Raw genomic sequence first — 15,663 nt, forward strand, 5'->3', positions numbered from 1 at the left:
TGCACACAGTAAAGGACATGTTGATCTGCTGGCTACGTGACTTGTGTTGCAGTTACATTGCAATTTGGTTGGGCTTGATTGTGTGAAAGTGATTTTTGGACTTGGTTTGAAGCACTGAACCTCCCTCCCCCATTCAGTTTTTATTTTTATTCTTTTGTCGAAAGAAAATGCCAATCTTTCTATTCTGAGCCTCCTCAAAGATGCTGAAAGTGTTGAAAACTGGATCAGTACAAGAGAGAAAGGTAAAAATGTTCTTCTGAAATACTTTCAGAACTGAGACAGACCTCCCTTCTCTCTCCGACTTTTTACTTTTTTTCAAATCTATTAATCTTCTTCTGTTTCCTTGGCTTAGCACAGCTCCCTGGTGGAAATAACCTTGTTTTCCTAGTGCCTTCCCTCTTCTAATTTACCCTCTATGTTTTGGAGTCTGGAATTAGAAACTCTGTGATGTATGCTTTGTTGTGATTTCAAATTTGGCTTCCAGTAGAAGGATGGACTCCTCTGTGACCGAACTTTCCAATGGATATGACATGTGACTAAGGCCAAGGGCTCTTGCCTTCTAATTTGACTGCTGCCATTCATTTGCGATTCCTTTAGAAACATCTTTCACTGTTTATTATCTCAGTTTTCAGATTTTGAAATGTGCTGATCATTCCGGTGGTGGCATTATCAAAACCTGGTGAGATAGGTGCTCAGCATTAGAGTTAAAAGGCTATGATCAGAGGTTGCAGTCAGCTAAATATCTATATTGGTTACATTTGTAGAATTTCTGACTATAGCCATACCTGAAGTCAACAGACAGCAAGTACTATTTTTACCTCAGCAAGACTTGTGATTTCATTTTCTACTTTCAGCTTGAGAAATATCCAGACTTCATTCTGATGGTTAAAGAGAAAAAGACTGAGAATCTCTGAATGTAGCTATTTGGTACAAAGACATTTCCTAAAATTAAATGTGTGGTTTTGATCTTTCTGCTCTCAGCTACTGATGTGCATGTGCTCTGATAACTGATACGTGTAATGCTCCTGATATAAACCTTCTCCAAAATGAGACAAAAAATTTCTTTCACCTTTGCTTCAGGCTTTGATATGAGTACTATCCAGTTATCTAAGTGCAGAACAGTTCTGCATGTATTTATGCTGCATTTGTATAATTTGTTCAGTAACAATTACGTCTCTGGTTTATAGTGTAAACCTCCTCTCTGGATTTGAAGATGGATTCATGGGAATTTTTAAATCTACTGGCAAAGAGCAACTTCCATCTGACTTACCTAAATGTGAAATGCATCTTGGGACTGGGCTTTGAAAGATGTGCCCGAAAGTCATATTTTGGCCTCTGCATAAATAAAAATAAAAATTAAAAAGCTTTAGTTAAGAAGCATTTAGAAACAAAAATTAAGAACTAGAAATAGATAGACATCAATAACTAAAATGGCAAGTATAACTTCCAAAGTCATCAGTGTATAGTAAATGCATTGTTCTTAAGTCCCTTTTCTAATAATCCATACTATCGTGTTGCATGTTCATTGTTAACTAATTCTTTTCTCTTTATTCATAGACCCCAGAGCCAGTTGAAAACTATGTCAGTGAAGGAGAGTTTGAAGATGATCTGAGCTCTTCCATCCCGAGCACAATAGAGCTGGAGATACGTGGATCCAGCCAAGAAACAGATGAAGATTATTTTGAGACCCTATCACATCAGAGTGAATCTTTGTCAGATGTTAAAACTGAGCCTTATGAGAGTGCATCAGACACAGAATCTGTTGCCAGTGATGTAACTGGGGAAACTTGCTTGGATTCAAACTGCCTTTCTACTGAAAAAAAAGATCTGTGCTGTAGTCTTCCTAAAGCAAAGGCAGAAACAACACTTTATGAACTTAAGCGCTCAAGGCAACTAGAATTTAGCCAGCAGGTGCAGTTAGAAGTGTCTTCCAAAACAAAAGTATCACCAAGGAAAAATGAACTTTGCATACAAATGGCAAAGTCAGAAGGTGAAGAAGTGGGGGAAGAAGAGCAAACATTAACTAGTGATATTTCCAACACAGACAATCAAGTGAGTCAGCGGGGCATTGTATCAAAGACAAGCAGAAAATTGGTAGTAGAAGGATTGCAAACTAAAGGAGAGTTTGAAAGCAGTAAAGTGCAATCCTATACCAACTCAATACCTACTGAAGATGCTGTTACAGAACAGAAGAAACAGCCTGCAGTGTTAAGTATTGCTTGTTTAAAAGCAAACTCAGAAAGTTGTTTGATTTTTCCTGAGGTGCAGAAACTTTCTTTCCAGTCAGATGCAGCACCAAGCTGTAGTTTGCCTAATATTCATTTTGAAACAAATGGAACTTACCCTGAAAGTTACACTGAGGCATCTGACTTCAACTGTGAACTACATCCTATGTCCAATATAAAATGCAGCAGGGGGAACTCAGTTAACAATGAGGAAATCACAGGTAAAAGGATAAAACAAGGAAGTATAGAGGCCATGTTGACATCAGATTCATTCTTTTACCAGAGCCGCCTCAAATCAAAATCTCAGCCACAACTCACAAGGTCAGAGATTGCAGAAAGTAAAACATGGCATAGTGTACCTGAAAATATAGGTGCCCAAGGCAAGAGAGAGTACGTGGGGAACTGTTATCATCTGACAGACAAATTTAGATGGTCATGCTCCCGAATACATCTTCAAGGGCTGGATTTTGAATACACTTGGAAAAACTTAGGAAGGGTAGCTGTCAGCCCTGAAAAAGCAATAAAAGTAGATGACAAATCTGACATAAAAAGATCCCTTCTTAATACCAGCATAGACATAAATAGGGGTCAGCTTTCTCAACTAGCAGGTTGCTGCCAATATGTTGATTTTAATTTGCACTCTAAATCAGAGACATGTGGCCTTAGCCCAGAAGCAGTAGGTATGTGTGCTAGTAGCTTATCTTCAGCACAGATAGATGCTTGTGAGTGTAATCCAAAACAAAGAGAGACTTTATCTGCCATGGCTTGTGAGCCAGTGATCATAAATGCTGAAGAACTAATGAAAAATGATCAGTACAAATCTAAGAGGGATCTGGAAGCACACAGCTTCACTTGTGATATTAATGTTGCATCTGGCATTGGTGACACTGAGAACCCAGTGGCCTGTCTTGTAGGTTTTCCTGATGTTGTAGAAAACAGAGATTGGGATTATTCTGTGAACTATGTTTCCACTGGTAGAACACAGCAGAACACTTTGGAGGACAATGGCCTTGATTCTGAATTGTCAGGTATGGAAGTCATGGTAGGGAAAAAAGGGTTAGAGGATTCTTCTAACATTGGCTTTGGTTGGAAAGTCCTGGAAACTACATTGCAACCAGGTGGCAGTAACACTGGGGCAGAGCACAAAAATTCAGTGCAGCAAAATACGAGTTGCAAAACTGGTGCCTTAAGGAGTCACTCTGAGCCAGTAACAAATGAACATCCTACTTTTCAAAGAAAGGATGAGGACAGTGTCTTTGCTCTTGAAATGACTCCCAGATCAGATTATATACACCAGGGAAGGCATTTAATGAATCTTCCAGAGTTAAAGCCTGCCTTGATTATAATATCTGTAGAGCAGAAAGGATTACAATCCAAAACACTGAATGATGACCTTTCTACTGAAACAGTAACTGGAACACTGAGAGACCTAGTGAGCAAGGATTTGGTGTCTCCTCATATTGTCAGCAAAGCTCATGATGATCCAGAAAGAGTTCTGAGTGAATGCTATAGCTGTGAAGAACAAATTCTGTCCATCCACCCCTTTCCTAGTAGTGCAGAGGTACTCCCTGCTTGGGATACAGCTGAAGAAAAATCAGAAGTTTCACAACAGCAAATAGAAAAAACAGATTTGGTTTCATTCATAACAAGTGGAAAGGTGGAATCTAGGAGTGTTACTGTACCCTTGGGCAACAATATACTTGTTGCAGAAGACAGGGCAGGTAAATATGATGAAGCACTCTTGAAATCACATAGCAGAACTGGTGTTACGACTTCTGAGGTAGAGCCCCACAGAGCAAGGATGGATTTTGAGTTAGAGACAGAACGGTTGAAAAAGTCATGGGCGGCTGAAACAAAAGATGACCGGGTGACCATGGAAGAGGAATTCAAAGTACATCAAGGTAGAGAGGAAGACATGTATATAACCACTGCAGTAACACTGGAAAAGGACAGCATAAGCAATCTGTGGCAGGGAGATGGTGCTGATGATGACCTTCAAGGGCCCAACATCACCTCCGAACAAGGAATAGGCAAGCTAGGAACCAAAGGCTGTAATGGTTCAAAGGAACAAACAAATATTTGTGAAGATCCTTCTACTAGAGAAAGAAAAGAGGGATGTGCTGTGGAAGACACAGCCAGCTCTAGCAAAGACAGTGCGCTGAATCTGGATGTGTCTGATGTCTTTAACTATTCTGTGAAAAGGGAGACCCATAATGCCTGCAGGCTAGGCCTAGATAATATAAGTACCTGCAGCACTAACAGTGAGGAGATGGATGAGAGCTCCTACCACATCCTGGGAAGTAACAGCAGTCTCCATAAAGCTGTGCAAAAGCCAACAAAGAATGGGAATACTGGGAAATCTCCCAGGTTTTTGGTTTTCTCAAAAATGACATCTTTCAGGAAAACAAAGCCTGTCACAGCAGAAAATCAAGGAAGCAGCGGCTTCTTTGGTAGCAAGGCAAAACCAGAAGAACTGGGTGCTGGGAAAGAGGATGAAGACACCGAAAGTTTACAGTCTTTTAAAAGTTATTCATCTGGTTTTGGTTTCCACAGGAAGGAAAGCTATGCCTCTGAGTATTCTGATGACGATGATTTATTCTGTGAGAGACCTGCAGGACTATTGAACAGAATGAGCCTGAGGAAGGCTTCTGGCTCTGGTCGGATACTGATGAAAGAGATAGATACAGATTCTACTTCTCCCACACTGGCAGCTGTCAAATATGCAGATGGACAAGTTTCAGCTTCATCTGAAAACAATGACAGTGAACCTTTGGAATATCCAAGAACTCGAAAATCTTTCCCTGAAAATGAATACAAAAGAAACAAAAATGCTGAGGGCAAGAAGTTCAGGACAAGGCTGGCCTTGGCACACAAATCCCTTTCAAGCTTATTTGAATCCAAATCTCCAGAAAAAGAAAACACTGAGCAAAGCTCAAGAGTATCACTGAAATATGAAAAAGAGAAAGCCAAACTTCGCCAGAGCACCTGGAAAGCTTTTCTAAAAAGCAAGGAGGCAGATGGACTAAAAAGGCCTGTCTTGGCAAGCTCATCACCCACACAGGAGAGTCTTAACACAAGTAGGGACCATGTGATGAGAACAACATCAGTAGAGAGACAGGATATTTCCAATGGACAAGCACTTTTGAAAACAGGAACAGCTAATGGCTCCTTGATAGATGCCAACTATTCTGACCCCTCTGTAGAGCCTGTTGATGTCTCTTCACCTGCAGATATGTGGAGGAAACGAATACAGTCTCATGACTTGGGCATGAATTACTCACAGAGTTCAGATTGTGATGAACAACAGGAGGCCCTGGGCAACAATTTAAATACTTCTCTAGAGGAATACTGGATGAAGTCTCCATTTAGTCCCAGTGACTTGCAGTTGCCTTTTAGTCAGTCAAGTCCATCATGTCCCCAGCTCTCAACTTATGAAGGTAAAGATATGCCATGTAGGCCCATGAGTCCTAAACCACAGAGTCCACGGTCCACTTCTCAATGCAAGAGCTTCCGTTATCCTGGAAGAATATGTGCCACTTCAATGATCTCTCTTGGGAACAGCACTGCAGTTGACAGCAATTTGGAAGCTCCTGAGAGACCAAAGACACTGAAACCTAGAGGTAGTCTTTTACTTTCTGTACACTCGTTGGACAATGAATACCAGAAGGATGACAGTGGGATAAGCAGTCAGTCCCAGATCAGCTTAAACACAGCCTTTTCCATTAGTGACATGCTCAGAGATGAGGTGAGTTGTTGTCTGGGAATGATTATTTGGTGGTTTCATTTGCAGAGTCTTTTCTCTTAATGTGGTTAAGGAATTCCAGTGAAACTCTGTTAATAGATGAGTGAACACACTGGTTAGATTAGTGCATAAAGGTGCTTCTTTGTCTAAGATAGGACGCACTAGTTAATCTCTGAGTTTCTGTTCCTGTTCTCAGGGAATAGGAATTGATACTCACTTTAAGGGAGGATTTACCACAAAAATCTGTACGAATGGAGTCATCACAACAGTGCTAATGCATAGTATGCCTCAGACAGACTGCACAGACACTGCCCTTTTTTAAAGCCGAGTCTTTAGCTGGATCTTACACCTCTAAGACAAGGCAGAATCGAGCCTCGTAAGTGTGTAGTAAATACGTTTCTGAGAGCAAAAGGCAACATCAGTTCCCATCATTAGCAGCCACTTTGTAGAAGTAAAATCCTTTTTGTAGACAGTGAGCAGATCTCTTTCAAAATACACAAGCATTTTACAGTCACCCTAGCTGTCCATTGATTCCTCTAGAGTCCTGTTCCACTTTTTCTACTGCAAACAGAAAAAAAAAAAAAAAAGACCATGGATTCTGTCTGGGTTTTCTTTTGATGTTGTAGTGTACTCTAATCTTGGTAACCAGTTAGTTTACTTGTGCTAGACTGGATTTCACAGACTATATATTCAGTAAAGGCTTCTCAATTGATTCAGGCCATTAAAAACAGAGACTTCCTCTGTCAGGTGGCTCTTTATCCCAGAGAGGATTTCCCAAGTTGTTAGTGGCTGGGAGCTTAGGAATCTCTTTCTGTGGCCAAGCACAAACCACCAGAGAGTGATGGAGACTGGCCTCAGTGAACTGAGGCTTCTCACACTACCTTTCCAGTATTGCTGATGAGTTTTGACATTAAGAAATGGGCAGGACAGTTTTGTTGAACAGATTTTCAAAAATGGCACTTGAGAGAGGATGTCAGATTTTCTATCTGGTGCACTGCCCCAACCAGACACATTTCAGAGAGCTCAGGAATCTAGAATTCCTTGATCAATTCTGCAGCTAAGGGCTGGTTGTGTTAAATGGACTCTTGCACAGCCTTTGCTGGTTAGAAATGCTGCCTTTTGCCTTCATATCCCAGTTTATATTCAAGGTTTAAGATATCCCCTCCAAATGGTCTTAGCCTACCCTTACTCCTTCCTTATTTGGTGTTTTGTATAGAAACAAAGAAACCTTGGTTGGGAAGGACCTCAGGAGGTCATCTAGTCCAGTTTCCTTCTTCAGGCAGGACTAGTGGCAACACTATATGGACAAAGCTATGGCTTTGTCTAATGAAGTCTTGAAAATGTCCAAGGATAGAGATTCTACCACCTCTCTGGGCAAGGTGTTCCTGAGGAAATTTTTTTTCGTAATGCCCAACCAGAATTGTCCAAACTACAATTTCTGCCCATTGTCCCTTGTTGTATTGTCTGGGACTACTAAGAAGAGTCTGGATCCATCATCTATGTAATTACTCTTCAAACTGTTGCAGACTGCTGTTACATTGCTTTTAGTGTCCTCTTCATGAGCTTGAACAAGCCGAGTTCCCTTAACCTCTCCTCACATATTTTCAATGAAAGGGGTTTTTTAGCTATTGCTGTGTGGAATCTAAAGAAGCACACAGGTGGCAACATCAGAAGTAAGGGCAGTAGTACTGGAATAGCTGAGGGTGAAAGGGGGAAGATAATTTGCTTTATTGCTTTCTGTCCCCTGATTTACTTGAGCAAATCTTTTGTTTTCATGGGCATCAACTTAACGTACAAACTTTATTACTGAACACCACATTCCAAACAAGAGACCTGCAGTGTTACACTGACCTAGGAAAATGCAGGAAACTTGGATTATACAAGGTACTCTTAACGCACTGTCAACAGATGAAGCCTCTCAGAGGATGAATAAAATCACTGACCTGTAAATACCCAGATACCTAGATACCCAAAAGAGTATCTAGAAAAGAATGGAGAGAAGAGGCATGTGTGAAGCCTTGAATAGGCAAATCCACATCCTAGAATGCAACCATTAGGAGCAAATAAATAATTATTTAAATTGATTGTTAAATCGAGTAATTTAAGGAAAGTGATGAAAAATTTAGATAGTATCTAAGCCATATAAAAATGATTGAATTTTGCTGATTCTTCTGGGGGCTGCAGAATATGATATCTGAAATTGGTTAAATGCAGCTAGAGCCTAGAAATTAACATAACTGTCCCAGCTTTCAGGACACAACATCTAATCTATTAAAGCGGATAAGGCTTTTGTTTATTCCCAGTGTAGGTTTATTTGACATTGTGAAGTGAAGTAGAACTGTACCCAATTCTGTAGACAGTGGCTTTTGATAAGTAAAGCTGTTTTTATTGGGTATTTCTGAAAATACGACAGAGGCATTGAACAAAGAATGTTTGCAGTCTTAAGCCTTTCCAGCATAGATTTAACTGTCATCTAAACATTAAGGATGATCTTCCTTATGTATGTTGCTAACCCAGAAGGTCATAAAATTAAGTTTAATGGTGGATTAAAAGAAAAAGTATTTTATGTTCCACATTGGTAGAGAGCATGACTTGATGGAATGCTAAAAAAATGCATAATTGTGGAGTTCTTTGAGTTCAGATCCCTGCATGCGCTCCACTGGGGAGATATGCATATATTCCCCAAACCCCCAACCAGGTATTTTGCCAGCAGTCTCAGTATTTTTCATGCTATAGTGGTGCACCAAACTTTAATGGATCAGCTGCCATTCTGACTCCCTGTTGCCACTCACTTCCTGAGAGAGTTTGTCAGCTAGCATTTTTTTAATTTAGTATAGCATCTTTGGGGTAGCACAGTGGGGTTAGGTCTGCCCTTCCTCTTTATCGCTCACCCTAGTTCTTCAGTCCTATGTCTGTTCAGTCCTTACAGTATTGAAATCTCCAAATGTCAACACCTACGCACCCAGTTGGCATCTATTCCTGCTAAACAGGCACCATTTTATGTGTAGTGTTTAGGATGCACTGGGATTTCTCTAAGATGCATCATCGCATCTCCCCTTGGAGGTCAGAAAATCCAGGAGATTTTGCTTCACAGTGTTCCCGACGAGTCTTTGAGACTCAAGGCTGGCCTATGCCATACCCCATACACCAGGCCTAGAAATCTATGAGCTTTCAGAGAGCCTTCATTCAACAGACTGCCTCGTAAGAAAGATCGGCAGAGATGGGAAAGTGATTAGGAAAGGAGAAAAGGGATAAAGTATCTTCACCTCCATCCCTGGAAAGGTGATGGAGCAACTCATCCTGGCTGTCATCTCTAAGTATGTGGAAGAAAAGAAGGTGATCAGGAGTAATCAGCATGAATTCACCAAGGGGAAATCATGCTTAACCAATCTGAAAGCCTTCTATGGTGGAATGACTGGCTGGGTAGATGAGGGGAGAGCAGTATATGTTGTCTGCCTTGACTTCAGCAAGGCTTTTGACACCGTCTCCCTTAACATCCTCATAGGCAAGCTCAGGAGGTGCGGCTTAGATGAGTGGACAGCGAGGTGGATTGAGAACTGTCTGAATGGCAGAGCTCAGAGGGTTGTGATCAGCAGCAGAGAGTCTAGTTGGAGGCCTGTAGCTAGCGGTGTCCCCCGGGGGTCAATACTGGGCCCAGTATTGTTCAACTTCTTCATCAGTGACCTGGATGAAGGGACAGACTGCACCTTCAGCAAGTTTGCTGATACAAAACTGGGAGGAGTGGCTGATACACCAGAGAGTTGTGCTGCCATTCAGAGAGACCTCGAGAGGCTGAATAAATGATTAGAGAGGAACCTCATGAAGTTCAATAAAGGCAAGTGCAGGGTCCTGCACCTAGGGAAAAATAACCCCATGCACCAGGACAGGTTCAGGGTTGACCTGCTGGAAAGCAGCTCTGCAGAGAAGGACCTGGGAGTCCTGGTGGGCAACAAGCTGACCATGAGCCAGCAATGTGCCCTTGTGGCCAAGAAGGCTTTACAGAGGCCTGTTAATTTAATTAATCCAATTGTTTGTGACACAATTTTACTTAGGCAATTGTGCTATCCAGCAGGCAAGAGCAAACTGTCCTAATATATCCTGTATTTGGAGTGTAGCTTCCCCTCCTTGCCTCCATGCTCTTCCCTGATATGATGGGGTTAGGCATCAAATGCCAGCAGGATACACTCTCCTTTCCACAGAGAGCGTAGCAGGTGTGCAGGGTTCTAGACTGGCCAGTGGCAAACAAGAATTGATCTGGGACATGACTGTTGGTTAATTCAGAGTAGATAGGACATGCCCATAACAGTTTAAGGACTGTTGTGTCTGAGTTTTTCAAATGAACTGTGAGAGACTGGAGGGATACTATCGTCAGGACAAAAATTTTCTTGGCCCAAAAAGAGATTCCTGAGATCATCCGTTCCTTGAAATAGTTATCTTCCACCTTAAATTTTACTGACTGTAACACTGATGCTACCTGGAGTGGTAGTTTGATTCCTTGGGGCATTCTTGATTTTAATTTTTTCCAGTATAAGAGATGTATTTTTGTGCAGCTATACACATTAAAAGAAAATGAGAGTGAAGTGCAAAGCACTGGGTTTAATATGTCAGACCTGCAGGCATCTAGGAAGCATTTTCACTTTCTATAGCTGAAGTACAGTGGGAAAAGCACAGACCGACAAGACTGGGCATTATTCCATTTTCAAAGACACTCTCTGTCTTTGGAAACAATACTATACAGACAGAGTGACCTAAATCCTAGTTGTAATGTTATTGTAATATGCCATCTAGAATGAGGGTGAAAAGGGCATGGTCTTGTGCAGAGGCAATGTATATTACACTGTCTTGAAGGATAGCAGAGCTGCTGCTTCAGGATGGAGTACCCCTAAGCCTCAGGAGGGTTGGACAGGCTGGCTTCAGCCCTCCAGCCCTCGTGGGAAGGCTTTTTCTTCTGAACAGTTCTGAGACCAGACAACTGAGCTATGCCACCCCCTTTTCAACCTGATTTAAAGCAAATAAAATTTCCAATCAACAAACTTTGTGTTTTGACCTGTTGCTTGTAAACAGGAGTCTAAACAGCAATGTCAAACACCACCTGAAAAGAGACCAAGTGAGAAATGGGTTCCCCATCACAAAAGAAGGCCCCCCCAGGTTCCACCATCCCCACACCCTCTCTCAACCCTTGAGAGCAAAGCCCGGAGGCTTTCCTTCCTTGCTCCAGATGAAAAAGCCAAGGAGATTCCAGAGAGGAGAAGGAAGAGACCTAAACCCCTCAATAAGTGCTTCAGCTTCGATGATGTTTGGATGGAGAGGAACCAGAAAAGGAAGCTAGAGAAGGAGACACAGCCAGAGAGAGGAATTCAATTGCAGCACCTCCCAGAAGACCAGTTAAAAGTAAGAAACCACCATCCTCTTCATTCTCTGGCACTGTCTTCCTCTCTCTGCTCTGGCTGCTCCTTTCTGGTGTCATCATATTCCTCCTCTTGCGCTGTGTCTTGTACCAGTTCTCTCTGCTTCTCTTTGGGCCTGGTAGTCTGTGGAGACTAATTCTATAACACTAAACTCACTCATACTGTTATTATCTTGAAAGGTGGTGGTTGTTTTAGTCACTGTAAGTGAGCAGTTCCTGCCCTATGCCACGTTGAACAATAGGATGCGATTACATCAGATTGCTCTGAGGGCTGAAAGATAGGGAGGACAAGGAGCAAATCAAAGTTGTCTTATATCAGTATAAATTAAACTGATGAAATCTCATTCAGTGCCCTGTAGTATTGCTGTATCACCTTGAAAAGTGACTTCTAAATTAAATTTCCCTTATATCTGAGGCCAGCTCCATTCTTCTTCCTGAGGAAAGACTTCTAGCAATTCCTCTATGAAGTGCTTGAGAGAACATTGCTGTTGGAGTTTTAACGATTAGTAATCTCCTCTACACCATGGGAGACTTTAAGATCAGGGTTATAGTTGCTTGTGACAAACTTTGTGGCTGCTGTGACTCACACTAATGGCATCCACTACTACTGGATCCAGAGCTAAGGTCTGTTCCCTTTGGGGAGAGTCGTGAATCTGCATCCAGGAGCCAAATTTAGCTCTTGCACATAGAACATCAAACTTCTGGGGAAAAAGGATGTGAGGCAGAGGGAAAGCTCTGTGCAACTTCTGCTAATAATATGGAGGAAGCTTTTGAGCAAGTTTGAAATCAAATAGTAGATTTTCAGATAAGAGCTCTCCTCAGGGTTTCCTCTTTCAGTTTGTTCTCTTCATTTGTTTCCCTTTCTCTCTGTTGTGCTTGTTGCCTGTTTCTGGTTGCTCTTGCATTAAAATGACAGTGTCTGAGGAAGCTGAGGCCCTGATCCTACCAGCACTTCAGCACATGCTTGTGCTTAGGCACATAAATAGTTCTGCTGATGGTGAGGCAGAAACCGTTCACCAGACAAAGCTAAACTTGTCTGCTAGGGCTCGTGGGGAGACAGTCTGCTGCCTCCTAACTGTCTGCCTGCAAGTGCCTCACATCAAAGCCGACAGACACCCGGGACAGAAAGCCAGGCCAACTCCAGGAAGAGGATTTCTGAAGATCTGTCCTCCTCACCAGGAGGGGCTAAATCTGCGCTATTTTGTATTTCTTTGCCTCTTCAAAATGTAGCTAGCTGAGGGTTGGATGAATGTTGCTCATGATTCTGTCACGTGTTGTCTGTCCTCAGTTCACTGAGGATGCTCAGCCCCTCTATTACCTATGTGTTCAAGACAATGAATTATCCTCCTGAGGCACTAAGTGTATGCTAACAGTAAAAAAAAAAAGTTATGCTATTTTTCTACCTTGTTCAGAGTTCTGAGAGAGTGATTAGTGGTGTAAGGACATGAAACAAGCTAGGGAAAATGTGTCCCTGCCATACTTAGGCTCAGTGATAAACAGAAGCCAGTAAAATGTGCTAAAAATATTTCTTACAATTGCTTGACAAACATGGATAGTGATGGAAATCTAGCCCATGCTGCAGGGTACATTGGCCAGCCCTGAGACCATTAGTGCTTCCAGTCACCTCAACTGCTTTCCCTTGAGCCATTAGCTCAAATGCTATCTGTTTTGTTGATGGCCTGCACATTTTGATGCTGCTAGAAAGCAACTTCTCCTTTAAACATTCCCACCCTTGTTTTATGGTACTGACTTACCTTTAAACTGTGATCAGCGTGCAATGGGTAGCAGCTGCCCCTGTTCCCATTGAGGTTTCCTCACTTAACATCACACACCTGTGGGGCATTGGCTCTGAGTTACTTTTCTGGTGTATTAGCTTTTGGGTAGTGGAGGTGAGTAGAAGGTATTCAGTAGTGTGCAGGTAGATTTGTTTTTTACTGTTCCTATTTACCTGTTTTTCTGAGCTAAGTGTGCTAAGTAAGCTATTGACAGTTTTTATCTTTGCGTGCAGGCCAAGAGAGTATAATGCTAAGTTTTACTGAGAGAACTGTGGGGATTCAAGGCCTATTTCCTATGTGCCCGTATAACTGCATTCCTTGGCCTGTGTTGTTTAGTTATAATAGTCATTGTGTTGTTTCTCTTTCCTATTGTGTTTTATTCTGTCTTTGCACTGCTCTATTACTGTAATAGTGCTGGCTTAGGCTATATTTGAAATTAATACAATGGTTTTCTTTATTCATACCCCCAGATGTGGTGGGAGCGCTGTCACAAGCTGCAGTGTTGGGGGCAGTTTTAGAAGGACGCCCAACTCCCTTTTTATAAAGAGAAATAAGTTATCACAAAAGAAGCTTTGTAAGGCATTTATTGTCTGTTGTGGTTTTGTGACTGAAACCAGGCAACTGTAGGGGGCTTTGGAGATCTGAAATGGCAAGTCTGATGTCTTCTGACACATGGCTGCCTTGGGATGTGTGGCTTCAGTTATGACAAGTCATATTGTGTTAAGTCAAGATCAGGTCAGCATACAAGGTGATGTAATGCTGCAATATTGTGGAAGCAGCTAAATAGGGCAGACTAGAGAGGAATAGAAAACAGCCTTCAGTGCTGATTTCTGCTTTTATTCTATCATTTGGATCAATGTATGCAAATGAGTACAGAGATAATATCAGACTATTTTGAAGGCTGGCAGTTGGGATTCAGAGGGAGATGGACATACACAGTGAAGAAACTATCTTTAAACTAAAGAATAACCACTGAAATACCAGTCCTAAACAATACTAAATACTGGTCTTTGTTTTGCTCAGGTCCAGTAAGCTGCTGATCTGCTTTAAATGGGAGCAGTCTGTGTAAATCCCTAGAGTAAAACTCAAAGCTTGACCCAGCTGTCCCTTATAATGAAATGCTACCAGTAACAAGCTGAGCATCTTCTGATCTTGTACCTTAAAGTGTTAACATTTAACTGGTCGTGACAAGCCTTTGAACATTACATCCCCTGAAGTGGAATAAGAGAAACTCATGTGACTGGGCGTGAATCAGTTTTCTTTTGCTTGGCCGTAGGCTCTGCCCTTCACGTTGTGGAGGGTTTCACAGTGTGGTGCTGGGGTGCTTCTACTTTTTTTTTTAATGCCGTAGAAGTGCCTCAGCTGGAGCAGAGTCCATGCCCCAAACCACTGATACATACAATGCTGTAATGGTCTTGGGCTCTGTTTTAGGAATTAGTTTTGGAAGACCTGTTCTGGTGATATCTTCTAACTGCCTGTCTGCTCCCACCCTTCTCTTTCCTATTTCAACAAAAAGTTAAAACCCGACTGTTAAGCTTGATGCCTACGCAGTGCACAGTGATAGAGGCACAGAGGTGGCTTCTGTGTGCATTTGTCAGAGCACAGTTTCTGCACTGCCAAATTAGAGATATTCCTAAGAGGCACGTCAGGGGAATATACCCAGAGGGGGCTGGTACAGAAAAAGCCCTATTTTTTATTATGAAAGAGAAATGAGAAGCAGTGAAAAATAGGTCTTTAGGTTATTGTCCTGGATACTGCTTGTGGACACCGGCTTCTACCCCATTGAAAATAAGAGAAAATTAAGTTTTGCAATGTACTAGAGTGGTTATGAGCACCGTGGGCACATCAGAGGCCCTTCAAGAGAGTAATGAGTACGCTTTTGGGGGGGGATTGAATGAGATAAATCTCCCTCTGTTGTGCAGCTAATGAGCTACAGACACACAACAGGAGTAAATGTCTCTCCCAAGGACTGAACTCTTCAGTGGGGAGTACTCTGTGCATATGAGCCTAGAAATAATCCCCTTGAACTCATGGAAGAAAATGTAGAAGAGAGGGTCTTTACTATATTCTGCTCTTTCCCCTCCCCTCCCCTCCCTTCCCTTGTGGGGAGGGAGAAACCCTGCCCACATACTATTAAGATCTCTGAAAGTGCTTCCTTCCCCTGCTTGGGATTGTATGGTCCTGGCTCCCCTAGTATGAAAGTCAAATAATGACTGTACCTGAAACCTCCTCTTATGTTGTTCTGGGCAATAATAAAAATGCAGTTTTCTTTGTAATGGCCCCTCAGGCAGCCTCCTGCTTCCTGGATATAACAGTAATGCCTTCTATCACCTCTCATGTAAATAACCAGGACTTTAGCGATGGCATTTTCAGAGCTGTAGTTCAGTACGTTGCCTGGTTTGCTTGATCTTCTTGTCTCCGGAAGAGCATGTGCTGCCACCTGGGCTCTGTTGGGATTTTCTAAATAAATAGGCTCAGGTTAACTTGAACAGAGTTCCTGCTGTCACTCTGGAG

The 15,663-nt window shown here is 42.1% G+C and overlaps 1 protein-coding gene across 5 annotated transcripts in view; it reads left to right on the top strand.

The window, feature by feature from the left end:
- ARHGEF4 (Rho guanine nucleotide exchange factor 4) overlaps positions 1-15,663 on the top strand; it is a 235,270-nt gene that overhangs the window by 103,494 nt on the left and 116,113 nt on the right. For 4 of the 5 annotated variants that reach the window (XM_064516975.1, XM_026109625.2, XM_064516973.1 and 1 more), the window contains 2 exons: positions 1,558-5,970; positions 11,032-11,358. In XM_064516975.1, the coding sequence (XP_064373045.1) occupies positions 1,558-5,970; positions 11,032-11,358 (4,740 nt within the window). The remainder of the gene's footprint in view (positions 1-1,557; positions 5,971-11,031; positions 11,359-15,663) is intronic. The other variant, XM_064516974.1, reaches the window with a different exon arrangement.

Source organism: Dromaius novaehollandiae, chromosome 9, assembly GCF_036370855.1.
Source record: "Dromaius novaehollandiae isolate bDroNov1 chromosome 9, bDroNov1.hap1, whole genome shotgun sequence".
NCBI classification, from domain to species: Eukaryota; Metazoa; Chordata; class Aves; order Casuariiformes; family Dromaiidae; genus Dromaius; species Dromaius novaehollandiae.